At 49.2% G+C, this 26,457-nt stretch overlaps 2 protein-coding genes across 3 annotated transcripts in view; both read left to right on the forward strand.

Annotated features, from left to right (window-relative positions):
• LOC121008516 (TBC1 domain family member 10B-like) overlaps window positions 1–26,457 on the forward strand; it is a 959,042-nt gene that overhangs the window by 198,597 nt on the left and 733,988 nt on the right. The gene's annotated exons all lie outside the window — the stretch shown is intronic.
• LOC121008517 (integrin alpha-L-like) overlaps window positions 1–26,457 on the forward strand; it is a 163,085-nt gene that overhangs the window by 126,920 nt on the left and 9,708 nt on the right. For both annotated transcript variants that reach the window (XM_040441123.1, XM_040441124.1), the window contains exons 20-27: window positions 5,971–6,112; window positions 6,177–6,269; window positions 6,360–6,439; window positions 7,770–7,844; window positions 8,009–8,081; window positions 13,713–13,808; window positions 13,935–14,018; window positions 14,274–14,354. In XM_040441123.1, the coding sequence (XP_040297057.1) occupies window positions 5,971–6,112; window positions 6,177–6,269; window positions 6,360–6,439; window positions 7,770–7,844; window positions 8,009–8,081; window positions 13,713–13,808; window positions 13,935–14,018; window positions 14,274–14,354 (724 nt within the window). The remainder of the gene's footprint in view (window positions 1–5,970; window positions 6,113–6,176; window positions 6,270–6,359; window positions 6,440–7,769; window positions 7,845–8,008; window positions 8,082–13,712; window positions 13,809–13,934; window positions 14,019–14,273; window positions 14,355–26,457) is intronic.

Consider the following 26,457-nt stretch of genomic DNA (forward strand, 5'->3'; position numbering starts at 1 on the left):
GGTTCTCTTTATATATAATCTGCTCAGCTCCTCCTGATCTATAACACGCTGCCTGCAGATTACATGGTGACAGGTTCTCTTTATATATAATCTGCTCAGCTCCTCCTGATCTATAACACGCTGCCTGCAGATTACATGGTGACAGGTTCTCTTTATATATAATCTGCTCAGCTCCTCCTGATCTATAACACGCTGCCTGCAGATTACATGGTGACAGGTTCTCTGTATATATAATCTGCTCAGCTCCTCCTGCTCTATAACACACTGCCTGCAGATTACATGGTGACAGGTTCTCTTTATATATAATCCGCTCAGCTCCTCCTGCTCTATAACACGCTGCCTGCAGATTACACGGTGACAGGTTCTCTGTATATATAATCTGTCTCTTACTTTAATCCTAGGAACTTCTTCCTGGCATCAAGCTCTCTTAGCTTGGAGTTTAAGGCAATGCAAGCCCATGAGGGGACAAGCAGCCATGTACACTCTTGGCCAAAAGTTTTGAGAATGACACAAATATTAGTTTTCACAAAGTTTGCTGCTGAACTGCTGTTAGATCTTTGTTTCAGTTGTTTCTGTGATGTAGTGAAATATAATTACACGCACTTCATACGTTTCAAAGGCTTTTATCGACAATTCCATGACATTGATGCAAAGAGTCAGTATTTGCAGTGTTGGCCCTTCTTTTTCAGGACCTCTGCAATCCGACTGGGCATGCTCTCAATCAACTTCTGGGCCAAGTCCTGACTGATACAACCCATTCTTTCATCATCACTTCTTGGAGTTTGTCAGAATTAGTGGGTTTTTGTTTGTCCACCCGCCTCTTGGGGATTGACCACAAGTTCTCAAAGGGATTAAGATCTGGGGAGTTTCCAGGCCATGGACCCAAAATGTCAACGTTTTGGTCCCCGAGCCACTTAGTTATCACTTTTGCCTTATGGCACGGTGCTCCATCGTGCTGGAAAATGCATTGTTCTTCACCAAACTGTTGTTGGATTGTTGGAAGAAGTTGCTGTTGGAGGGTGTTTTGGTGCCATTCTTTATTCATGGCTGTGTTTTTGGGCAAAATTGTGAGTGAGCCCACTCCCTTGGATGAGAAGCAACCCCACACATGAATGGTCTCAGGATGCTTTACTGTTGGCATGACACAGGACTGATGGCAGCGCTCACCTTTTCTTCTCCGGACAAGCCTTTTTCCAGATGCCCCAAACAATCGGAAAGAGGCTTCATCGGAGAATATGACTTTGCCCCAGTCCTCAGCAATCCATTCACCATTGTAACGGACCGTTTCAGCAGACAAGGGGTTAAAATCCGTTTAGGCGATAAGCCCCTTTCTGAGAGACAGGCACAGCTACTGCAGAACACCAACTCCCGAACTGGATACAAAGTAGCACTCCAAACTGGAACCTCACGAATAGCTGCTAGCAGACGAACAGGGATCAGCTTACACTTCTGGCAATCGGTCTTCTAACAGCATACAGTGAATCCCCCCAATAACGAGACAAGGCTCCGTGTTGAGGGTCAAGCAGTGGTCTGACTGTACTTCACGTACAGCCTCTTTTATTCATAAACCACAAACATAGTACTGCCCACAGGGGTTTGAAATACAACCAATCAGTAATTTACAACACATACAATGTAACTACAGCAACCAATCGTTCACACCCCCAGAGGACCAGGATGAAGACTGTGACATAGGACAAATACAACACATCCCCACAATGCATCATGGTTTCCTCCTCTCTGTCCAGACAACCTGAGGAGCAATCCAATTATCTCTGAGGACAAAGGGAGATCGCCAATACACATGTGAGGACAACAGAACAGACATCACCATTTAAGCACACAATGGGACAATGGCACAATAGAAACACACCTGCATATTCCTCCCAAGCTGACAAGTTACACTTATTATAAATTGTTACAACTTTGTGAGTTTACATTGGCCATACATATAACTTACATTAATTTAAACAGTATAACTTGGGGACAAACGTATCCAAAATTCCCTTGAATCGGTTCAGGGGTTTAAAAGTTAGTATATGGCCCATAATCCAGGGGCAAGAGGCCAGCAGCCAGTCCTCTCCAAAACCCAGTGGCGAGGTCGGTTTCGCCACACATCTCCCCCCCCCCCCCCCCCAGGGAAGACTAACCAGATACCTGACCTCACGCCGGTCGGTACCTGAGTTAGTCTGGCAGCCCACCCACAACCCAATACTGGACCTGTTGACTTTAGTAGCCTATCTCTGTCCAGTGAGTCCACCAAGGTTATGTTGGAAGCTGGTACTCCCGGTCTCTGTGTTGCTCCCTGGCTTGGAGTGGAGGTTGCTTTGTGGGCAGGTATCAGCGGTACTCTGCCCTGGTGCCAGCGCTACCACGGAAGAAGCCTGTTTGGAGCCTGGTTGTTGGAGGCGGAGACCGACTGTCTCTACCCCCTGTGCTGTAAGTGCAGAGACCACGGTCCCATCTGCACTGTTGTGGGGCTTACTGTCTCCCCCTGGTGCGTTAAGCTGCCGCTGGGGAGAGGGGGTAACGAGCTCCTCTCCCATACATACTTCCAGCCGCTGGGGAGGGCGACCGACCGTCTCCGCTCCCAATACAGTGTCCTGTTGCTGGGGAAAGGAGACTGGGCTCTCTATTCCATGCTGGACACTCTGCCGCTGGGGGACAGGACCGACTGTCTCTGCCCCCTGTAACTCCGCCTGCCGCTGGGGAAAGGAGACTGGGCTCCCAATCCCCAATAATTCATACGGCCACTGGGGAATGGAGACTGGGCTCCTAATTCCCAAAAAATCATGCTGCTGCTGGCGGGCAGGAACAACTACCTCTGCCCCTTGTAACTCAGCCTGCCGCTGAGGAGGGAGGACGCTGCTCTCCTCTCCCTGCATTTCACACTGCCTTCCCGGCATATCACTCTGCTGCTGGGGGGCAGGAACAACTACCTCTGCCCCCTGTAACTCAGCCTGCCGCTGGGGAGGGAGGACGCTGCTCTCCTCTCCCTGCACTTCACACTGCCGCTGGGGAATGGAGACTGGGCTCCCAATTCCCTGCAGGACCGGTGGAGAGACCTCGGTCCCATCTCTACCGGCCACCTGGGGTCCTTCCCAGTAACACTCTACAATATCTGCCCAGCTGAATGGGTCTGGATCTGGGTCTGTCACCTTACCGTCCTGCTGAGCCTTCTCAATGGAGTGGAAGAGATCTCGGTAGTCCTGCTCCAGTTCCCACTCCAGGGTTGCTAGGTGAGCCAGGTCTTGCTCTACCTCATGGGGGTCATCCCACTCATGCCTAGCCTCCCTCTCATAGAAAATGTCCTGAAGTCTGGACTGTGCAGGGCTCCCGAAGTCAGGCTCTGCAAAGGACTCCCATAACAAGCCAGGACCATCAAACTCCTCTCCCTCTGGCTTGTCATTTTCGGCTGTCCAGGGTATATACTGTGCCATATACCACCAAAGCGCCTGGTAGGCATCCTCCAGCCATAGCTCCTGCCATACCCGGTGCTCTAGTTCCTTCACCCATTCCTCCAGGGGCTGCTCTCCCAGGAAGGGCATCCACAGGGCCACTTGCTTCTGCAACCGCTGCTCTTCACTAGGGAGACTCTCACCCCGCTGGTATTGTAGATTATCCAGGGCCTGGTACCAGATGCCTTTCCTTAATGCATCCCGGCCATCCAGGTCCTCCTCCTCGTATAACACTGCTGGTTCCATCCTGCTGCTGTCAGGGTCGCTGTACTGGGACATGCGTTGTCCTTTAAATTGTAGAATCCAAAGAAATGGTGTCTCCTGTAGCTGTCCTTCTGGCTGTACGAACGATCCCGCTGCTTGCCACCAATGTAACGGTCCGTTTCAGCAGACAAGGGGTTAAAATCCGTTCAGGCGATAAGCCCCTTTCTGAGAGACAGGCACAGCTACTGCAGGATACACCAAACTCCCGAACTGGATAGAAAGTAGCACTCCAAACTGGAACCTCACGAATAGCTGCTAGCAGACGAACAGGGATCAGCTTACACTTCTGGCAATCGGTCTTCTAACAGCATACAGCGAATCCCCCCAATAACGAGACAAGGCTCCGTGTTGAGGGTCAAGCAGTGGTCTGACTGTACTTCACGTACAGCCTCTTTTATTCATAAACCACAAACATAGTACTGCCCACAGGGGTTTGAAATACAACCAATCAGTAATTTACAACACATACAATGTAACTACAGCAACCAATCGTTCACGCCCCCAGAGGACCAGAATGAAGACTGTGACATAGGACAACATATCCCCACAATGCATCATGGTCTCCTCCTCTCTGTCCCGGAGACAACCTGAGGAGCAATCCAATTATCTCTGAGGACAAAGGGAGATCGCCAATACACATGTGAGGACAACAGAACAGACATCACCATTTAAACACACAATGGGATAATGGCACAATAGAAACACACCCGCATTTTCCTCCCAAGCTGACAAGTTACACTTATTATAAATTGTTACAACTTTGTGAGTTTACATTGGCCATACATATAACTTACATTAATTTAAACAGTATAACTTGGGGACAAACCTATCCGAAATTCACTTGAATCGGTTCAGGGGTTTAAAAGTTAGTATATGGCCCATAATCCTGGGGCAAGAGGCCAGCAGCCAGTCCTCTCCAAAACCCAGTGGCGAGGTCAGTTTCGCCACAACCATACCTTCTGCAGAAGATCAATCTGTCCCTGATGTTTTTTTTGGAGAGAAGTGGCTTCTTTGCTGCCCTTCTTGACACCAGGCCATCTTCCAAAAGTCTTTGCCTCACTGTGTGTGCAGATGCGCTCACACCTGCCTGCTGCCATTCCTGAGCAAGCTCTGCACTGGTGGCACTCCGATCCCGCAGCTGAATCCTCTTGAGGAGACGATCCTGGCGCTTGCTGGACTTTCTTGGACGCCCTGAAGCCTTCTTAACAAGAATTGAACACCTTTCCTTGAAGTTCTTGATGATCCTATAAATTGTTGATTTGAGGTGCAATCTTAGTAGCCACAATATCCTTGCCTGTGAAGCCATTTTTATGCAACACAATGATGGCTGCACGCGTTTCTTTGCAGGTCACCATGGTTAACAATGGAAGAACAAGGATTTCAAGCATCACCCTCCTGTCAAGGCTGCCATTTTAACCCAATCAGCCTGACATAATGATCTCCAGCCTTGTGCTCGTCAACATTCTCACCTGAGTTAACAAGACTATTACTGAAATGATCTCAGCAGGTCCTTTAATGACAGCAATGAAATGCAGTGGAAAGTTTTTTTTGGGATTAAGTTAATTTTCATGGCAAAGAAGGACTATGCAATTCATCTGATCACTCTTCATAACATTCTGGAGTAGATGCAAATTGCTATTATAAAAACTTAAGCAGCAACTTTTCCAATTTCCAATATTTATCTAATTCTCAAAACTTTTGGCCATGACTGTAGACATCAGAGGCTGGGCCTCTGGACCTAGCAGAGCAGACAGTGCTCTGCTAGCCAACACACAACCTCTCCCCAGAAGGGGTAGGCTAGACTGACTAACACTATCTCCTCCATCTCTAGAGAGGGCTGGAAGGAACAAGAAGGTTCCTCTCCAGGGAAACTTTCACACTGCCAATGTTGCTGCCACCTGCTGGTGAACCAGACATATTACACTTTAACATTGTTTTACAAGGAAATGAATACATACACATTGCAGGAAATTGATGACACAGGATCACACAATGTAGATAGTGGGGGGTACAAAAGGGGTGGTAATGCCACTCTGGGGCGTAACACCTGCAGATTACATGGTGACGGGTTCTCTGTAAGTAGATGGGGTGATGGACTTGATGTCTATAGCTTGGTCTGATGCCTTTTTTGTGGTGTTCCTACCAGGAATGTGATTTTTGCTGGTGTGCGGGTCCTGCAGCCTTATATTAGGGTACCTGGGGCGCCTTGTGTACCCGGTTAGGCGGTGACCTCTTCCTCTTCTTGCAGGTGCTCCCAGCTAGTGGTGCAGGACGGTGCCTCCTTCTCCATCTTCCTTAGTCTGCACAATATGTCTCTGAAGGCTTGTCATACCAGGCTCAGCGTCGACCTTCCCGATGGGTTGCGCTTCCACAAGGCCAATGTGATAGAGGTAGGTAGATGGCATGAGGTGTGGGGGATATGAGTCACGGACACTTACCTCCTTCTGTCTGCAGGCTTCTCACAGGATCTCCCTGGTGTGTGAAGACTTCACGGAGCAGGTACTCACCTGTAATGTCACTCACCCGTCTCTGAGGCGAGGAGTCTGGGTAAGATCCAGGAAGCATTGAGGATGAGGAGGGGATGTTGGGGGTGATAGGTGGATCCAGCAGAAGGTGATTGTCCTCTCTGCTCCTCAGGCCATTATCCAGATCACATTCAGCATCGTCTCCAATGTCTCCTGGGCCGAACACATCCTCCTGGCTGTCAACGTGACAAGGTAAATCACTGTGGAGCGGGGCCGAGTCCTGGGCCGAGGGGCGGAGGCCGAGTCCTGGGCCGCTGGGGTCATGGGCAGGGGCCAGGTCCTGAGCCGCGGGAAGGGGTCAGAGTCCTTATCCGCGAGGGGGAGACGCCGGGTCCTGGGCTGAGGGGCGGGGGCCGCTGGGGTCATGGGCGGGGGCCAGGTCCTGAGCCGCGGGAAGGGGTCCGAGTCCTTATCCGCGAGGGGGAGACGCCGGGTCCTGGGCTGAGGGGCGGGGGCCGCTGGGGTCATGGGCGGGGGCCAGGTCCTGAGCCGCGGGAAGGGGTCCGAGTCCTTATCCGCGAGGGGGAGACGCCGGGTCCTGGCCTGAGGGGCGGGGGCCGCTGGGGTCATGGGCGGGGGCCAGGTCTTGAGCCGCGGGGCGGGGTCCGAGTCCTTATCTGCGAGGGGGAGACGCCGGGTCCTGGGCTGAGGGGCGGGGGCCGCTGGGGTCATGGGCGGGGGCCAGGTCCTGAGCCGCGGGAAGGGGTCAGAGTCCTTATCCGCGAGGGGGAGACGCCGGGTCCTGGGCTGAGGGGCGGGGGCCGCTGGGGTCATGGGCGGGGGCCAGGTCCTGAGCCGCGGGGCGGGGTCCGAGTCCTTATCCGCGAGGGGGAGACGCCGGGTCCTGGGCTGAGGGGCGGGGGCCGCTGGGGTCATGGGCGGGGGCCAGGTCCTGAGCCGCGGGGCGGGGTCCGAGTCCTTATCCGCGAGGGGGAGACGCCGGGTCCTGGGCTGAGGGGCGGGGGCCAGGTCCTGAGCCGCGGGGCGGGGTCCGAGTCCTTATCCGCGAGGGGGAGACGCCGGGTCCTGGGCTGAGGGGCGGGGGCCGCTGGGATCATGGGCGGGGGCCAGGTCTTGAGCCGCGGGAAGGGGTCCGAGTCCTTATCCGCGAGGGGGAGACGCCGGGTCCTGGGCTGAGGGGCGGGGGCCGCTGGGGTCATGGGCGGGGGCCAGGTCCTGAGCCGCGGGAAGGGGTCCGAGTCCTTATCCGCGAGGGGGAGACGCCGGGTCCTGGGCTGAGGGGCGGGGGCCGCTGGGGTCATGGGCGGGGGCCAGGTCCTGAGCCGCGGGGCGGGGTCCGAGTCCTTATCCGCGAGGGGGAGACGCCGGGTCCTGGGCTGAGGGGCGGGGGCCGCTGGGATCATGGGCGGGGGCCAGGTCTTGAGCCGCGGGAAGGGGTCAGAGTCCTTATCCGCGAGGGGGGGACGCCAAGTCCTTGGCCGCGGGGGCCGGGTCCTGGGCCGCGGGGCCATGGTGTGTGGTGCTCAGGTTCAGGGCATATAACTTTATCTTCTACTGACAGCGATGGAAATGAAACCAGCAGCTTCACAGAAGAGGAAGTGCCCGTCCTGTATCCAATCCACATCATCAGCCGCAGGTAAGTACTTCTGTAATGACCTAAATAGGAGGGATGCTCTGCAAGATAAACCAAAGGAAGACAGAGGGGAGCAATGTTCTGCAGATCTCTGGAGGTCAGAGGTGTAATAATCTGCAGGATATATCACTGTGTAGTGGTGTCATCTCCTTCTCTGTTGTCCTCAGTCTGGAAGATTCCACCAAACACATGGCGTTCAGCGGCCCGGAGACAAGTGCAGCCGCCTCCCACCGGTATCAGGTGACTTCCTGTGTCACAGTCATTAGTGTCCCCTCATCTCCTCCTGTGTCACAGTCATTAGTGTCCCCTCATCTCCTCCTGTGTCACAGTCATTAGTGTCCCCTCATCTCCTCCTGTGTCACAGTCATTAGTGTCCCCTCATCTCCTCCAGTGTCACAGTCATTAGTGTCCCCTCATCTCCTCCTGTGTCACAGTCATTAGTGTCCCCTCATCTCCTCCTGTGTCACAGTCATTAGTGTCCCCTCATCTCCTCCAGTGTCACAGTCATTAGTGTCCCCTCATCTCCTCCTGTGTCACAGTCATTAGTGTCCCCTCATCTCCTCCTGTGTCACAGTCATTAGTGTCCCCTCATCTCCTCCAGTGTCACAGTCATTAGTGTCCCCTCATCTCCTCCTGTGTCACAGTCATTAGTGTCCCCTCATCTCCTCCTGTGTCAGTCATTAGTGTCCCCTCATCTCCTCCTGTGTCACAGTCATTAGTGTCCCCTCATCTCCTCCTGTGTCAGTCATTAGTGTCCCCTCATCTCCTCCTGTGTCAGTCATTAGTGTCCCCTCATCTCCTCCTGTGTCACAGTCATTAGTGTCCCCTCATCTCCTCCTGTGTCACAGTCATTAGTGTCCCCTCATCTCCTCCTGTGTCACAGTCATTAGTGTCCCCTCATCTCCTCCTGTGTCACAGTCATTAGTGTCCCCTCATCTCCTCCTGTGTCACAGTCATTAGTGTCCCCTCATCTCCTCCTGTGTCACAGTCATTAGTGTCCCCTCATCTCCTCCTGTGTCACAGTCATTAGTGTCCCCTCATCTCCTCCTGTGTCACAGTCATTAGTGTCCCCTCATCTCCCTGTGTCACAGTCATTAGTGTCCCCTCATCTCCCTGTGTCAGTCATTAGTGTCCCCTCATCTCCTCCTGTGTCAGTCATTAGTGTCCCCTCATCTCCTCCTGTGTCACAGTCATTAGTGTCCCCTCATCTCCCTGTGTCACAGTCATTAGTGTCCCCTCATCTCCCTGTGTCAGTCATTAGTGTCCCCTCATCTCCTCCTGTGTCACAGTCATTAGTGTCCCCTCATCTCCTCCTGTGTCACAGTCATTAGTGTCCCCTCATCTCCTCCTGTGTCACAGTCATTAGTGTCCCCTCATCTCCTCCTGTGTCACAGTCATTAGTGTCCCCTCATCTCCTCCTGTGTCAGTCATTAGTGTCCCCTCATCTCCTCCTGTGTCAGTCATTAGTGTCCCCTCATCTCCTCCTGTGTCAGTCATTAGTGTCCCCTCATCTCCTCCTGTGTCACAGTCATTAGTGTCCCCTCATCTCCTCCTGTGTCACAGTCATTAGTGTCCCTTCATCTCCTCCTGTGTCACAGTCATTAGTGTCCCCTCATCTCCTCCTGTGTCACAGTCATTAGTGTCCCCTCATCTCCTCCTGTGTCACAGTCATTAGTGTCCCCTCATCTCCTCCTGTGTCACAGTCATTAGTGTCCCCTCATCTCCTCCTGTGTCACAGTCATTAGTGTCCCCTCATCTCCTCCTGTGTCACAGTCATTAGTGTCCCCTCATCTCCTCCTGTGTCACAGTCATTAGTGTCCCCTCATCTCCTCCTGTGTCACAGTCATTAGTGTCCCCTCATCTCCTCCTGTGTCAGTCATTAGTGTCCCCTCATCTCCTCCTGTGTCACAGTCATTAGTGTCCCCTCATCTCCTCCTGTGTCACAGTCATTAGTGTCCCCTCATCTCCTCCTGTGTCACAGTCATTAGTGTCCCTTCATCTCCTCCTGTGTCACAGTCATTAGTGTCCCCTCATCTCCTCCTGTGTCACAGTCATTAGTGTCCCCTCATCTCCTCCTGTGTCACAGTCATTAGTGTCCCCTCATCTCCTCCTGTGTCAGTCATTAGTGTCCCCTCATCTCCTCCTGTGTCACAGTCATTAGTGTCCCCTCATCTCCTCCTGTGTCACAGTCATTAGTGTCCCCTCATCTCCCTGTGTCACAGTCATTAGTGTCCCCTAATCTCCTCCTGTGTCACAGTCATTAGTGTCCCCTCATCTCCTCCTGTGTCACAGTCATTAGTGTCCCCTCATCTCCTCCTGTGTCACAGTCATTAGTGTCCCCTCATCTCCCTGTGTCAGTCATTAGTGTCCCCTCATCTCCTCCTGTGTCACAGTCATTAGTGTCCCCTCATCTCCTCCTGTGTCACAGTCATTAGTGTCCCCTCATCTCCTCCTGTGTCACAGTCATTAGTGTCCCCTCATCTCCTCCTGTGTCACAGTCATTAGTGTCCCCTCATCTCCTCCTGTGTCACAGTCATTAGTGTCCCCTCATCTCCTCCTGTGTCACAGTCATTAGTGTCCCCTCATCTCCTCCTGTGTCACAGTCATTAGTGTCCCCTCATCTCCTCCTGTGTCACAGTCATTAGTGTCCCCTCATCTCCTCCTGTGTCACAGTCATTAGTGTCCCCTCATCTCCCTGTGTCACAGTCATTAGTGTCCCCTCATCTCCCTGTGTCAGTCATTAGTGTCCCCTCATCTCCTCCTGTGTCAGTCATTAGTGTCCCCTCATCTCCTCCTGTGTCACAGTCATTAGTGTCCCCTCATCTCCCTGTGTCACAGTCATTAGTGTCCCCTCATCTCCCTGTGTCAGTCATTAGTGTCCCCTCATCTCCTCCTGTGTCACAGTCATTAGTGTCCCCTCATCTCCTCCTGTGTCACAGTCATTAGTGTCCCCTCATCTCCTCCTGTGTCACAGTCATTAGTGTCCCCTCATCTCCTCCTGTGTCACAGTCATTAGTGTCCCCTCATCTCCTCCTGTGTCAGTCATTAGTGTCCCCTCATCTCCTCCTGTGTCAGTCATTAGTGTCCCCTCATCTCCTCCTGTGTCAGTCATTAGTGTCCCCTCATCTCCTCCTGTGTCACAGTCATTAGTGTCCCCTCATCTCCTCCTGTGTCACAGTCATTAGTGTCCCCTCATCTCCTCCTGTGTCACAGTCATTAGTGTCCCCTCATCTCCTCCTGTGTCACAGTCATTAGTGTCCCCTCATCTCCTCCTGTGTCACAGTCATTAGTGTCCCCTCATCTCCTCCTGTGTCACAGTCATTAGTGTCCCCTCATCTCCTCCTGTGTCACAGTCATTAGTGTCCCCTCATCTCCTCCTGTGTCACAGTCATTAGTGTCCCCTCATCTCCTCCTGTGTCACAGTCATTAGTGTCCCCTCATCTCCTCCTGTGTCACAGTCATTAGTGTCCCCTCATCTCCTCCTGTGTCCAGTCATTAGTGTCCCCTCATCTCCTCCTGTGTCACAGTCATTAGTGTCCCCTCATCTCCTCCTGTGTCACAGTCATTAGTGTCCCCTCATCTCCTCCTGTGTCACAGTCATTAGTGTCCCCTTCATCTCCTCCTGTGTCACAGTCATTAGTGTCCCCTCATCTCCTCCTGTGTCACAGTCATTAGTGTCCCCTCATCTCCTCCTGTGTCACAGTCATTAGTGTCCCCTCATCTCCTCCTGTGTCAGTCATTAGTGTCCCCTCATCTCCTCCTGTGTCACAGTCATTAGTGTCCCCTCATCTCCTCCTGTGTCACAGTCATTAGTGTCCCCTCATCTCCCTGTGTCACAGTCATTAGTGTCCCCTCATCTCCTCCTGTGTCACAGTCATTAGTGTCCCCTCATCTCCTCCTGTGTCACAGTCATTAGTGTCCCCTCATCTCCTCCTGTGTCACAGTCATTAGTGTCCCCTCATCTCCTCCTTTGTCCAGTCATTAGTGTCCCCTCATCTCCTCCTGTGTCACAGTCATTAGTGTCCCCTCATCTCCTCCTGTGTCACAGTCATTAGTGTCCCCTCATCTCCTCCTGTGTCACAGTCATTAGTGTCCCCTCATCTCCTCCTGTGACACAGTCATTAGTGTCCCCTCATCTCCTCCTGTGTCACAGTCATTAGTGTCCCCTCATCTCCTCCTGTGTCACAGTCATTAGTGTCCCCTCATCTCCTCCTGTGTCACAGTCATTAGTGTCCCCTCATCTCCCTGTGTCACAGTCATTAGTGTCCCCTCATCTCCCTGTGTCAGTCATTAGTGTCCCCTCATCTCCTCCTGTGTCACAGTCATTAGTGTCCCCTCATCTCCTCCTGTGTCACAGTCATTAGTGTCCCCTCATCTCCTCCTGTGTCACAGTCATTAGTGTCCCCTCATCTCCCTGTGTCAGTCATTAGTGTCCCCTCATCTCCTCCTGTGTCACAGTCATTAGTGTCCCCTCATCTCCCTGTGTCACAGTCATTAGTGTCCCTTCATCTCCTCCTGTGTCACAGTCATTAGTGTCCCCTCATCTCCTCCTGTGTCAGTCATTAGTGTCCCCTCATCTCCTCCTGTGTCAGTCATTAGTGTCCCCTCATCTCCTCCTGTGTCACAGTCATTAGTGTCCCCTCATCTCCTCCTGTGTCACAGTCATTAGTGTCCCCTCATCTCCTCCTGTGTCACAGTCATTAGTGTCCCCTCATCTCCTCCTGTGTCAGTCATTAGTGTCCCCTCATCTCCTCCTGTGTCAGTCATTAGTGTCCCCTCATCTCCTCCTGTGTCACAGTCATTAGTGTCCCCTCATCTCCTCCTGTGTCACAGTCATTAGTGTCCCCTCATCTCCTCCTGTGTCACAGTCATTAGTGTCCCCTCATCTCCTCCTGTGTCACAGTCATTAGTGTCCCCTCATCTCCCTGTGTCAGTCATTAGTGTCCCCTCATCTCCTCCTGTGTCAGTCATTAGTGTCCCCTCATCTCCTCCTGTGTCACAGTCATTAGTGTCCCCTCATCTCCTCCTGTGTCAGTCATTAGTGTCCCCTCATCTCCTCCTGTGTCGGTCATTAGTGTCCCCTCATCTCCTCCTGTGTCACAGTCATTAGTGTCCCCTCATCTCCTCCTGTGTCACAGTCATTAGTGTCCCCTCATCTCCTCCTGTGTCACAGTCATTAGTGTCCCCTCATCTCCTCCTGTGTCACAGTCATTAGTGTCCCCTCATCTCCTCCTGTGTCAGTCATTAGTGTCCCCTCATCTCCTCCTGTGTCAGTCATTAGTGTCCCCTCATCTCCTCCTGTGTCACAGTCATTAGTGTCCCCTCATCTCCCTGTGTCAGTCATTAGTGTCCCCTCATCTCCTCCTGTGTCACAGTCATTAGTGTCCCCTCATCTCCCTGTGTCAGTCATTAGTGTCCCCTCATCTCCTCCTGTGTCACAGTCATTAGTGTCCCCTCATCTCCTCCTGTGTCAGTCATTAGTGTCCCCTCATCTCCTCCTGTGTCGGTCATTAGTGTCCCCTCATCTCCTCCTGTGTCACAGTCATTAGTGTCCCCTCATCTCCTCCTGTGTCACAGTCATTAGTGTCCCCTCATCTCCTCCTGTGTCAGTCATTAGTGTCCCCTCATCTCCTCCTGTGTCACAGTCATTAGTGTCCCCTCATCTCCTCCTGTGTCACAGTCATTAGTGTCCCCTCATCTCCTCCTGTGTCACAGTCATTAGTGTCCCCTCATCTCCTCCTGTGTCACAGTCATTAGTGTCCCCTCATCTCCTCCTGTGTCACAGTCATTAGTGTCCCCTCATCTCCTCCTGTGTCACAGTCATTAGTGTCCCACATTTTTGTGGTAATTTTGTGTCCCGTTCGATTCCAGATCCAGAACTTGAGGGTCAGTGCGGTCGCTATAAATGTCAGTGTTTCCATGTGGACGGAGGGTGTGAACTGGGACTTTGTCATCTTATCCTCTCAGGTAAGCAGAAGGTCCAGCAGGTGGGGGTCTTATAGATGGGGGCTGGTGTAGTTATTAAGGTGTTGAGGTGGCGGCCATGTTGTGGATACGGCCCTGGTTTAAGAAGTCACCTCTCTTTCTTTTCAGAACTCCAATGTCACCTGCCCTGAACTCCATAAGTCTTCTGCTAATCAGACCCACAGTGAAAAGACAGAAACCCTTGCCAACCAGGTAAGGTCTGATAATGCTCTGCCATGATGTCACTGATGTGGAGGGGGGGGGGGGGCATGGGGGGGTTATGTCACTGGGTGGACATGACATGCAGATGTCTCAGGGTGGGAGTGTCATATAATAATGATGTCACAGGGTGGGAGTGTCATATAATAATGATGTCACAGGGTGGGAGTGTCATATAATAATGATGTTAAGGGATGATGATGTCATAGAATATAGGATTAATCTGCTCTTGGTGGTCCCGGTTCACAGACATGGTCTTGTATTCTGGACGCTTCTGGTGAAATAAGTATAAACATCACCGGACTTCTGAAGCCGACAAACACATGGAAGGTAACAATCCTGTTCACCACGTGCCCACCATCATGAATCATACATACATGTTCACCATCCGTGTTCTTCATCATGAGTCATACATACATGTTCTTCATCATGAGTCATACATCCATGTTCTTCATCATGAGTCATACATCCATGTTCTTCATCATGAGTCATACATCCATGTTCTTCATCATGAGTCATACATCCATGTTCTTCATCATGAGTCATACATCCATGTTCTTCATCATGAGTCATACATCCATGTTCTTCATCATGAGTCATACATCCATGTTCTTCATCATGAGTCATACATCCATGTTCTTCATCATGAGTCATACATCCATGTTCTTCATCATGAGTCATACATCCATGTTCTTCATCATGAGTCATACATCCATGTTCTTCATCATGAGTCATACATCCATGTTCTTCATCATGAGTCATACATCCATGTTCTTCATCATGAGTCATACATCCATGTTCTTCATCATGAGTCATACATCCATGTTCTTCATCATGAGTCATACATCCATGTTCTTCATCATGAGTCATACATCCATGTTCTTCATCATGAGTCATACATCCATGTTCTTCATCAAGATATGTTGTCTTTAGTGTTGATCGAGCACCGTAGTGCTCGGGGGCTCGGGCCGAACACATCGGGATGCTCGGGTGCTTGGTACAATGGAAGTCAATGGGAGAACCCGAGCATTACACCAGGCAGCGCCTGCTCTGAAGAGGGGAGGGCGTCTGGTTCACAGGAAAAGGTCAGAAATTGATGGAAACACCACTGAGATGGTTCGGGAACAGCAGAGGGAGGATGTCCGGATGCATCTTGGACTCCCAGGTCGCTGCTGGGAACGATGCTGTCCGAGTAGTACGGCACTTTTACTGACTGACAATAATACGCACCAAACCGAAGATAAAATCGATTTTAGAGGAAAAATTGTTAGGAAACATTCTTTCCTGTATATTTACTTGTACAGTCGTGGCCAAAAGTTTTGAGAATGACACAAATATTAGTTGTTTTTTTTTTTCCAATATAATTTTTTTTTTTCTCCCAATCAAAATAACATCATAAACCATGGCATTAGTATTCCATCACATATATGACATTAAATAGACTTGCATATGCGTATGCACAATAAAGTAACACCACCCCCCCTTCCCCTGCATCAGCCTAAACTCCATATCCAGTCACTAAACTAGATAATCACGTCATTGGGTTGATATCACCTTCAAAGCCCCCAGCTTGTCTTGTAGATCTTCTAACAGGTACCATGTCGTCAGCTTGAAAGGAGACATAATTCTTGTATATTCACCTGCTTCTATGTGACTCAGCATAAACTTGTGCCATGTTAAGTACAACTTTTCGCCCAAAATTTCCTTCTGTTGCAATGCCTCGAGCCACTCCAAGTGAAATGTATGCTTGAGTTGAGCAGTGACCATTGAGACAGAAGGGACCTGAGGCTGTAGCCATAGATTCAGTATACACTTTTTGGCCACTAATAAAATGTTATGCCCTATTGGCACGACAGACACCGTTGAGCAGTCACCCGGTTGCTCAGATTTACTGATTTGAACATGCAATATCACCATTGCAGGAGTAATGTCTGCCTCAGTCCTGCCACACGGTTTCATTAAGCTAGAAATGTCATCCCAGTACTCCTTTAATTTTGGACAATTCCATAGTCCATGGAACAGGTCCGATTTTGAAAGGCCACATTTTGGGCATGCGGTTAACCTATCTCGTTTTGCATCAGAGCTAGGGATGTTAAAACCATATATTGCGTGATGTAGAATCTTCAAATGTGTCTCTCGGCCTTGTTCATTCGGAATGGCCTTATATAATGCCTCTCTACCAGAGCATAGAGGTTGGTGTATGCCCTTCACCTCTAAGAGTGTCTCCCATATCTGGAACATCTTTTTGGGGTCCACTTTCTGCCATCTTTCCCTAAGAGATTGATAAGGAAGTGAAATTGATGGCCTGGTTTTCAGTCTTAGGAGTGAGTCTAAATCATTTGCTCTCCATTCCTTAGTCAGATCTTTACATAAGCCCCTGCCGTAGGACATAAGCTGCACATACGGCAAAAAGGTCGGCTCTTTCAAGTTCCACTTCTCTCTCAACTCTGCGTCATCCACCTGGCTTCCGTCTCGTGGAATAGGTCACCCATTTTTCTAATCCCTTTCTGTGTCCAGTTGAGCACAAGTTTGCTTGTCCTACCTGGTTCGAAGTTTGGGTTATCTACTATTGGGAGGTGTTTGGACATTTGGTAGGACAAACCTACACTTTCCACACAATAATTGTGTCCCTTAGTACCCCAGAGATTTTTTAATTGACCCCGGTAGACTGGAGATACTGGTATGCATCAATGCCACCAGGTCCCAAGGTTTTGCTAACTTCTTTTCTAATTTGAAATTGGAGTAGAAAGATGTCTGGTTTGCCCAATCCAATATATATCTGCTGTTACAGGCTATATTGTACCCTCGAACGTCTGGGAAGTTGATGCCGCCCAGATCCTTCCTTACTTTTAGTTTGTCTAAGGCGATCCTTGGCTTCTTACCCTGCCATATAAACTGAATAAACTTACTCTCCAATAATTTAACATCCGCATGATGGAATTGTCTGCATGGGGTACAGTAACGTGGTCACTCCCATCATTTTCACCAGGCAACATCGCCCCATTAAGGAAAGAGGTAGTCCCTGCCATCTGTCCAAGTCAGCTCTGATCCGGGATATTAGTGGTGGAAAGTTAAGTTGATATGAGGAATGAGGATCCCTCCCTATTTTTATCCCCAGGTACTTTATATATGATTTGACTATAGTAATTCCCAGTACCCGATTTAGTTTTTTTAAGGCGTCAGTCTTAGGTGATAAAGGTAGGAACTCACACTTGGATATGTTTACCTTATATCCAGAATAGCTTCCAAAGGCCTCTAAAGCCTTAAAGACAATTGGTATGTGTTCCTCTGGTTTAGCTAAAAACAGGATCACATCATCAGCAAAAAGTGCTGCTTTCACTTGTGTCGATCCCACCTCTATTCCCTCATACAGGTCTGATGAACAAAGGAGCCGAGACAGGGGTTCCAGAGCCAGGTTAAACAGCAAAGGAGAGAGCGGGCACCCCTGCCCTTCCTTAATTCAAAGGGTTGTGAGAGATAGCCCTGAGTGTACACCCTCGCCTTCGGTTTCTTAGATAGATTCTGGATAAATGTTCTAAAAGCTCCCTTGAAACCTAGTTTGTCTAGCACTGCCTCCAGCCATGCCCACCTTACATTGTCAAAGGCTTTTTCAGCATCCAGGGTGAGCATGGCTGGTGTTTCCCCAAGATGAGGTCTATGCCGGACCCTGTCTAGAACTGCCAAGACTGTCCTGATGTTCATAACCGCCGAACGACCCTGGACAAACCCCACCTGCTCGGGAGAAAAGAAGCCAACCTATCAGCCATGATTTTAGACAGGATCTTGGGGTCTACATTAATTAGGGATATGGGCCTATAAGAACTAGGTAATAGGGGATCTTTCCCTGGTTTGGGCAGTAGTTTGATGTAAGATATATTCTCCTTATCTGGATGGATCTTGCCTTTCAATATATCATTATAGAGTTGTAACATTATTGGAGATACTTGTGAAATTAACATCTTGTAGTATTCCCCCGAAAATCCATCTGGTCCCGGGGCTTTGGCATTTTTCAGGCCTTTAATGACCAATTGGTTACCTCTGCATTCAGTCTCTGAAGTTGGTCAGATTTTACAGTGGGCAATTTCACATGCTCCAATAAGGTATCAACTAACGGGGATGAGGGGCTATCTTCATATAAAGCCGAGTAGTATTGGCCTACTACTTCATTTATTCTTGCCGGGTCAATCACCACTTTCCCTTCACCATCCTTAAGGCTGGATATAAACGGAGGCATTCTCTGGCCTTTAGCTAAGTTAGCCAATAAACGGCCAGCCTTGTTCCCATGTCGCTACAATTTGGCTTCAAATTGTGTTTGTTTGAGGGATTCCCTATCCTTTTCACTCATTTCAAAGGCTTGACGAGCTTCTACCCACTTTGCCTTATTCTCTGCCGAAGGCACCTCCGTAAACTGCCTGTACATTTGCCGGACATTAACACTTGTCTGTTCTAGGGATTGCTGAGCCTTTTTTTTCTACTGAACATATAACCCATGATACGTCCCCTTATAACCGCTTTAGATGTATGCCAAAAGAGCTCCGGTGTGTCTATATGGGCCTGGTTATTGTCCTTATACTCCTCCCACCAACCTACTAATTTATTTTTGAAGTCTTCATTCTCTAATAAGTTTGAAGGGAATCTTCACAAATAATCCTTACCCTTTAAGAAAGTGTCCCTCAAAACCAGGGTTACTGGAGCATATATTAACCGCCTCCGGACCGCCTAACGCAGGATCGCGTTCCGGAGGCGGCAGCGCTGCGCAGAGTCACGCATGTACGCGTCATTTCGCGAGACGCGAGATTTCGCTCAAAGCCGGCCCGCGCATGCGCATCGTGGGCCGGCAAAAGTTAGAGAACAAGTTCGTCACCAGCCTGCCAGCCACAATCATTGGCTGGCAGGTTGGCGATTTTCAAAAAAACGAATCACAAGTCATATAACAGATCATATTAGTAAATATGATCTGTTATATGGCTTCTCTGCTCCTCTGCTGGTCCTTTTCGTCGGTTGGTTCCAGCACAGGAGCAGACATCACTGTGAGTACCCACCAACACTACACCTTAGCCCCAGATCACCCGAATTAACCCCTTGATCACCCCTTGATCGCCCCCTGTCAATCACCTAGTGAAAGGAAAAAAGTGATCAGTGTAAACTGTCACTTTTTTTTTTCACTGGTATTGACGGTTGACTGCAGTCACTTATTCGCAGTTTAGCGTATCGCTAATCAGCATTGGTACTTTTATAGTATCTGTAAGTGATCAAAACTGATCACAGTCAGATCTATAATAGTATTAGTGTCACCTTAGTTCACCCTCCACCCAAAACGCAGTGTTTGCCCGATCAGGCCTGATCGGTCGCCCACACGTGCGTTCACCCACGCCCGCCCCGCCGCAGTGACAAAAAACATATATTTTTTTGATCACTGCACAATCACTTTACAAGCGCTGCGGCGATAAAAAAATCAGTTTTGATATTTTTTATCAACCACAGCGGCCTCCGGTACTTCGCTAGCCTCCCCTTTGTAAGACAGGCTTGCTTTTTTTCTTGGGTAGTCTCAGGGAATACCCCTAAATTTAGTAGTCCAAATGTCAAACAAGGGGTATTCTTCTGAAGAGGCCTACAGGATGGGAACCCTCATCTGACGAATCTAGCGGGTCAGAATATGAACCTGTGGAAAGCAGTGGCTCTCTGACCCAAAGTTCGGACGAGGAGGTGGAGGTCCCTGGCAGCACCAGGCGTACCCGGCCCCGTGTCGCTAGACCACAGGTTGCGCAGGATCCGCTTCAAGGGCAGCAGAGTGGGGCTGTCGCTGTCGGATTACGTGGTGAGGCATACACCAGCAGCGCAGCCCACCCTGGACCTAGTACCAGCACTGCCGTACAACATGGTGACGTGGCGAGCACCAGAAGGGCAGTTGAAGCTGGTACGGTGACACGTGCAATAGTTACTCCGTCGCAGCCACCGCGCAGACAGGCCCGTAGAGCCCCTAGAGTCCCTGAGGTGCTGGCAAACCCTGATTGGCAGTCACCAACTTCAGCCGCACCATTAGTTCCCCCTTTCACCGCCCAGTCTGGAGTTCGGGTTGAGACGGCTCAGATCGGTTCGGCCTTGGGATTTAGAGAAAAATTTATATATGGATGTCGTTTTTTTTGCAAAATTTTACAACTGAAAGTGAAAAATGTCATTTTTTTGCAAAAAAATCGTTAAATTTCGATTAATAACAAAAAAGTAAAAATGTCAGCAGCAATGAAATACCACCAAATGAAAGCTCTATTAGTGAGAAGAAAAGGAGGTAAAATTCATTTGGGTGGTAAGTTGCATGACCGAGCAATAAACGGTGAAAGTAGTGTAGGTCAGAAGTGTAAAAAGTGGTCTGGTCTTTAAGGGGGTTTAAGCTAGGGGGCTGAGGTTAATATCTCCTATATCGGCATGTTCCACCAAGCCTGAAAGGGAACTTTGTGTGAAAATATAGTCAATGCGTGACCATGAATCCCTAACGTGAGAGTAAAAAGTGAATGCCCTTTCATCTGGATGATATTGCCGCCAAGGGTCCACTAGCCCTACCGATTCCATCATAGGTCCTCATACTGAGTCCTGCGTCATGGTCGCCCTGTTGTCTGCTGACTTGGTTCTTCTATCTTCCTTCCCTACCACTACCGAGTTGAAATCACCCCCTACTATTAGATTTGAGGTCTTATCTGTGAGTAGGTTACTTTCTAATATCCTAAAAAATTGCGTATTATTGGAGTTCGGGCCATATACAATGAATATAGTGTACTCCATATTCTGAACTCGTATCGATACCTTAACCCACCTCCGTTTGTCGTCTGCTACAGTGCCCAACAGCTCAGAATTAAAGGCCTTGTTAAACAATATCAGGACCCCCGCTTTCCGCTCAGAGGAAGCCGATCCGATCACCTGTCCGACCCATCATTTTTTCTTTCTCCCAAAGTCCCCAGCTAACAGATGCGTTTCCTGAAGCAGTGCTATGTCAGGCTTCATCTTCTTAAGGTGACGGAGGATCATCCACCTCTTCTGCGGCGAGCGTAAGCCCTTTACATTCCAGCTAACTATTTTCATATATACGATTATACTCGATACATGACATTCCAATGACAAGGGCTGCTACAGGATAAACATAACCCATGACTGTATGAATCTCGACTGATGCATATAAATGAACAATGGCTTTCGTAACATAATAAACTCCCCTTCCCTGCTAGGATCACCTCCTAACACTAGATTCTCCGTAACCCATTAAACACATATTTACCCTCTCCCTTTTCCTTATGACTTCTCTTTTTTCTGGGCTGCATTTCCTAACTACCAGTCCCCCATATAGCAAACCGCATAATATGCAAATGGTATGAAAATACAAACACATGAACAATGCTGTAAAGCCTTCCCCTGTGTAGATCTCCGACACCATCCATCACTGGATTTAGACGGGCTGCAAGAGTCTTGCGCACTATTCAGCTCGGTCCCTTCTTCTTGAACGCGGAATCCTCTTGTCCACCGGGACCAGTTCCCAATCACGCCTCCGTCTGTCTGTAGGTGGTGACCGTCTCCATTCTGGGCTCCTCATTTCTTCTCTGCTCCTCTGCCGTTCTCTCGGAGATCTTCCTCTCTGTCTTGGTTCCCCTTCCCGAATATTCGTACGAAGAAACTCCGCTGCAGCCTCTGGATCCTGGTAAGTTTTAACTTCGCCGTCTAGCGTGGTAACTCGCAAAATCGCAGGATACAACAGCTGGAATCTAATTTGCTGCCTATAAAGTTCTGAGCAGACGTTACTGAACTCTCGTCGTCTCTTTGCCACCATTGCGGAGTAATCCACGAAGATCAGGATGGTGTGCCCCCTTATTTTCAGCGGCCCTTTGCGAGCTCTAAAGGCCAGAAACCGCATAATGACTTGGCGCGGTTTTGATGTTGAGTTCTGAGAATTGGAACTATTATGGGTATGAGAGTCCATAGTGGGTCCCACTCTATGAACCCTTTCCACCTTATGTCTCCCGCTTAGATTTAGGACTTGTGGGATCTCAATCTCGCAAATGTCATTTAAAGCCGGCTGCTTGATGCTCTCTCGGAAACCCACTATCCGTAGGTTATTTCGCCTAGACCTGTTTTCTAGGTCTTCCAGGCGGTCTTTTAATACTATATTCTGCTTAAAAAGATCTTGTGCGTCTCTATTATATCTGGAGACATCCTCCTCCATCGTATCCACCCATTGCTCCAACTCTTATATATTCGCCTCATGTCTCGCTACAGTATCGTGTAGCTCATGCAGAGACTGCGACAGAGTCTTAGCTAGAGTCTCCTTAATGTCCGGAGCTAGATATTTGGCCACTTCTATGGCTAACGTTTTATAATCAATTTTAAGCAGGTCTTCAGTCGGCTTACTACTGTTATCAGCCGTATTGTCAGGCCCCTTGCTGCTGTTCGGGGTTCCAGGGCGGGAGTCCGCCATCTTGCCCTGCGCGGTACTTGCAGTTTGCTTTGTCCTGCTTACAACTTGTCGTCTGCCACTCCGTAACAGGCAACAGTCCATGGACCGAGGTCCGTCGCTGTGTGGGTGCTCCCAGGTGTTATTTAGAGCCCCTTATTGCCGCCGGGGACGGAGTGCAGGAGTAATTTGAGGGACAGGCACCGGAGCTCACTCACTCCGCGTCTTGCATCCCAGCGCCGGAACCGGAAGTCCCCCAAATATTAGTTTTCATAAAGTTTGCTGCTAAACTGCTTTTAGATCTTTGTTTCAGTTGTTTCTGTGATGTAGTGAAATATAATTACACGCACTTCATACGTTTCAAAGGCTTTTATCGACAATTCCATGACATTGATGCAAAGAGTCAGTATTTGCAGTGTTGGCCCTTCTTTTTCAGGACCTCTGCAATCCGACTGGGCATGCTCTCAATCAACTTCTGGGCCAATTCCTGACGGATAGCAACCCATTCTTTCATCATCACTTCTTGGAGTTTGTCAGAATTAGTGGGTTTTTGTTTGTCCACCCGCCTCTTGGGGATTGATCACAAGTTCTCAATGGGATTAAGATCTGGGGAGTTTCCAGGCCATGGAACCAAAATGTCAACGTTTTGGTCCCCGAGCCACTTAGTTATCACTTTTGCCTTATGGCACGGTGCTCCATCGTGCTGGAAAATGCATTGTTCTTCACCAAACTGTTGTTGGATTGTTGGAAGAAGTTGCTGTTGGAGGGTGTTTTGGTGCCATTCTTTATTCATGGCTGTGTTTTTGGGGCAAAATTGTGAGTGAGCCCACTCCCTTGGATGAGAAGCAACCCCACACATGAATGGTCTCAGGATGCTTTACTGTTGGCATGACACAGGACTGATGGTAGCGCTCACCTTTTCTTCTCCGGACAAGCCTTTTTCCAGATGCCCCAAACAATCGGAAAGAGGCTTCATCGGAGAATATGACTTTGCCCCAGTCCTCAGCAGTCCATTCACCATACTTTCTGCAGAAGATCAACCTGTCCCTGGTGTTTTTTTTGGAGAGAAGTGGCTTCTTTGCCGCCCTTCTTGACACCAGGCCATCTTCCAAAAGTCTTGGCCTCACTGTGCGTGCAGATGCGCTCACACCTGTCTGCTGCCATTCCTGAGCAAGCTCTGCACTGGTGGCACTCCGATCCCGCAGCTGAATCCTCTTTAGGAGACGATCCTGGCGCTTGCTGGACTTTCTTGGACGCCCTGAAGCCTTCTTAACAAGAATTGAACCTCTTTCCTTGAAGTTCTTGATGATCCTATAAATTGTTGATTGAGGTGCAATCTTAGTAGCCACAATATCCTTGCCTGTGAAGCCATTTTTATGCATCACAATGATGGCTGCACGCGTTTCTTTGCAGGTCACCATGGTTAACAATGGAAGAACAATGATTTCAAGCATCCCCCTCCTTTTAACATGTCAAGTCTGATATTTTAACCCAATCAGCCTGACATAATGATCTCCAGCCTTGTGCTCGTCAACATTCTCACCTGAGTTAACAAGACGATTACTGAAATGATCTCAGCAGGTCCTTTAATGACAGCAATGAAATGCAGTGGAAAGGTTTTTTGGGGATTAAGTTAATTTTCATGGCAAAGAAGGACTATGCAATTCATCTGATCACTCTTCATAACATTCTGGAGTATATGCAAATTGCTATTATAAAAACTTAAGCAGCAACTTTTCCAATATTTATCTAATTCTTAAAACTTTTGGCCACGACTATATATAAAGTGCAAGTGCTGCCAAAAATTACAAGCAAGAGGCACTCCGATACAGCCTGTATATCACATAATGGAGGGCCTCATTCACATTGTGGTACAATAGTTCAGGTAGTCGGACTCCTACACTCATAAAGCCTGTGCACTAAGTGAAAGGGCTGCCAAACATAACAAGGAACCGGCGCTCCAATACACCCTTATTACACATAAAGGAGGGCATCATACACAGCCTTGCAAAATTAGGATTGATGGCTGCTGGAGACCCCCTAAATCATTAGGGGTGAGGGTCTGCTGCTGAGCTGACCATCTAAAACATTAGGGGCGAGGGCTTGCTGCCACTTTGGTAACTCTAGATAACCTGGGGACGATCGCACATTCCTGTGACGGCGACGATCTATTCGGATGTCAACTTTCTAAGTTATTGTCAGCGCAAACCACGGTGACCACGGGTAATGGGGAATCAGTGTTCGATTCCGGAGAGGGAGCCTGAGAAACTGCTACGGCTACCACATCCAAGCAAGGCAGCATGCGCGGAAATTACTGATTGTAGGTGAGGGCCTGTAGGTGAGCTGACCCTATAAAACATTATGGTTGAGGGCCTGCTTCTGAGCTGACCATTCAAAAAATTTACATTTTTCAAAGCAGGCCGGGTCGCCTGAATACTTCAGCTAGGAATAATGGAATAGGACTCCGGTTCTATTTTGTTGGTTTTTGGAACCGGGGCCATGATTAAGAGGGACGGCCAGCGGCATTCGTATTGCGCCGCTAGAGGTGAAATTCTTGGACCAGCGCAAAACAAACCAAAGCAAAAGCATTTGCCAAGAATGTTTTCATTAATCAAAAAACGAAAGTCGATGTTTGAGGACGATCAGATACCATCTTAGTTCCGACCATAAACGATAACGACTGGCGATCCGGTGGCGTTATTCCCATGACCCGCCGAGCAGCTTCCGGGAAACCAAAGTCTTTGGGTTCCAGGGGGAGTATGGTTTCAAAGCTGACAAAGTACACTGTATGTCACAGATACATTTTTGAAGCGCACACGTTACACAGCAGATGTGGCCCTGGAAAGGTCCTGTACATCTAGTAAAGGAACTGCACACGGCATCGTTATAGGATCTGTACATCTAGTAAAGGAACTGCACACGGCATCGTCACAGGATCTGTACATCTAGTAAAGGAACTGCACACGGCATCGTCACAGGATCTGTACATCTCGTAAAGGAACTGCACGCGGCATCGTCACAGGATCTGTACATCTAGTAAAGGAACTGCACGCGGCATCGTCACAGGATCTGTACATCTAGTAAAGGAACTGCACACGGCATCGTCACAGGATCTGTACATCTAGTAAAGGAACTGCACACGGCATCGTCACAGGATCTGTACATCTAGTAAAGGAACTTCACACGGCATCGTCACAGGTCCTGTACATCTAGTAAAGGAACTGCACACTGCATCGTCACAGGTCCTGTACATCTAGTAAAGGAACTGCACACGGCATCGTCACAGGATCTGTACATCTAGTAAAGGAACTGCACACTGCATCGTCACAGGTCCTGTACATCTAGTAAAGGAACTGCACACTGCATCGTTATAGGATCTGTACATCTAGTAAAGGAACTGCACACGGCATCGTCACAGGATCTGTACATCTAGTAAAGGAACTTCACACTGCATCGTTATAGGATCTGTACATCTAGTAAAGAAACTGCACACGGCATCGTCACAGGATCTGTACATCTAGTAAAGGAACTGCACACGGCATCGTCACAGGATCTGTACATCTAGTAAAGGAACTTCACACTGCATCGTTATAGGATCTGTACATCTAGTAAAGAAACTGCACACGGCATCGTCACAGGATCTGTACATCTAGTAAAGGAACTGCACACGGCATCGTCACAGGATCTGTACATCTAGTAAAGGAACTGCACACTGCATCGTCACAGGTCCTGTACATCTAGTAAAGGAACTGCACACTGCATCGTTATAGGATCTGTACATCTAGTAAAGAAACTGCACTCGGCATTGTTATAGGATCTGTACATCTAGTAAAGGAACTGCACACGGCATCGTCACAGGATCTGTACATCTAGTAAAGGAACTGCACACGGCATCGTCACAGGATCTGTACATCTAGTAAAGGAACTGCACACGGCATCGTCACAGGATCTGTACATCTAGTAAAGGAACTGCACACGGCATCGTCACAGGATCTGTAC

Source organism: Bufo bufo, chromosome 7, assembly GCF_905171765.1.
Source record: "Bufo bufo chromosome 7, aBufBuf1.1, whole genome shotgun sequence".
Taxonomy (NCBI): Eukaryota; Metazoa; Chordata; class Amphibia; order Anura; family Bufonidae; genus Bufo; species Bufo bufo.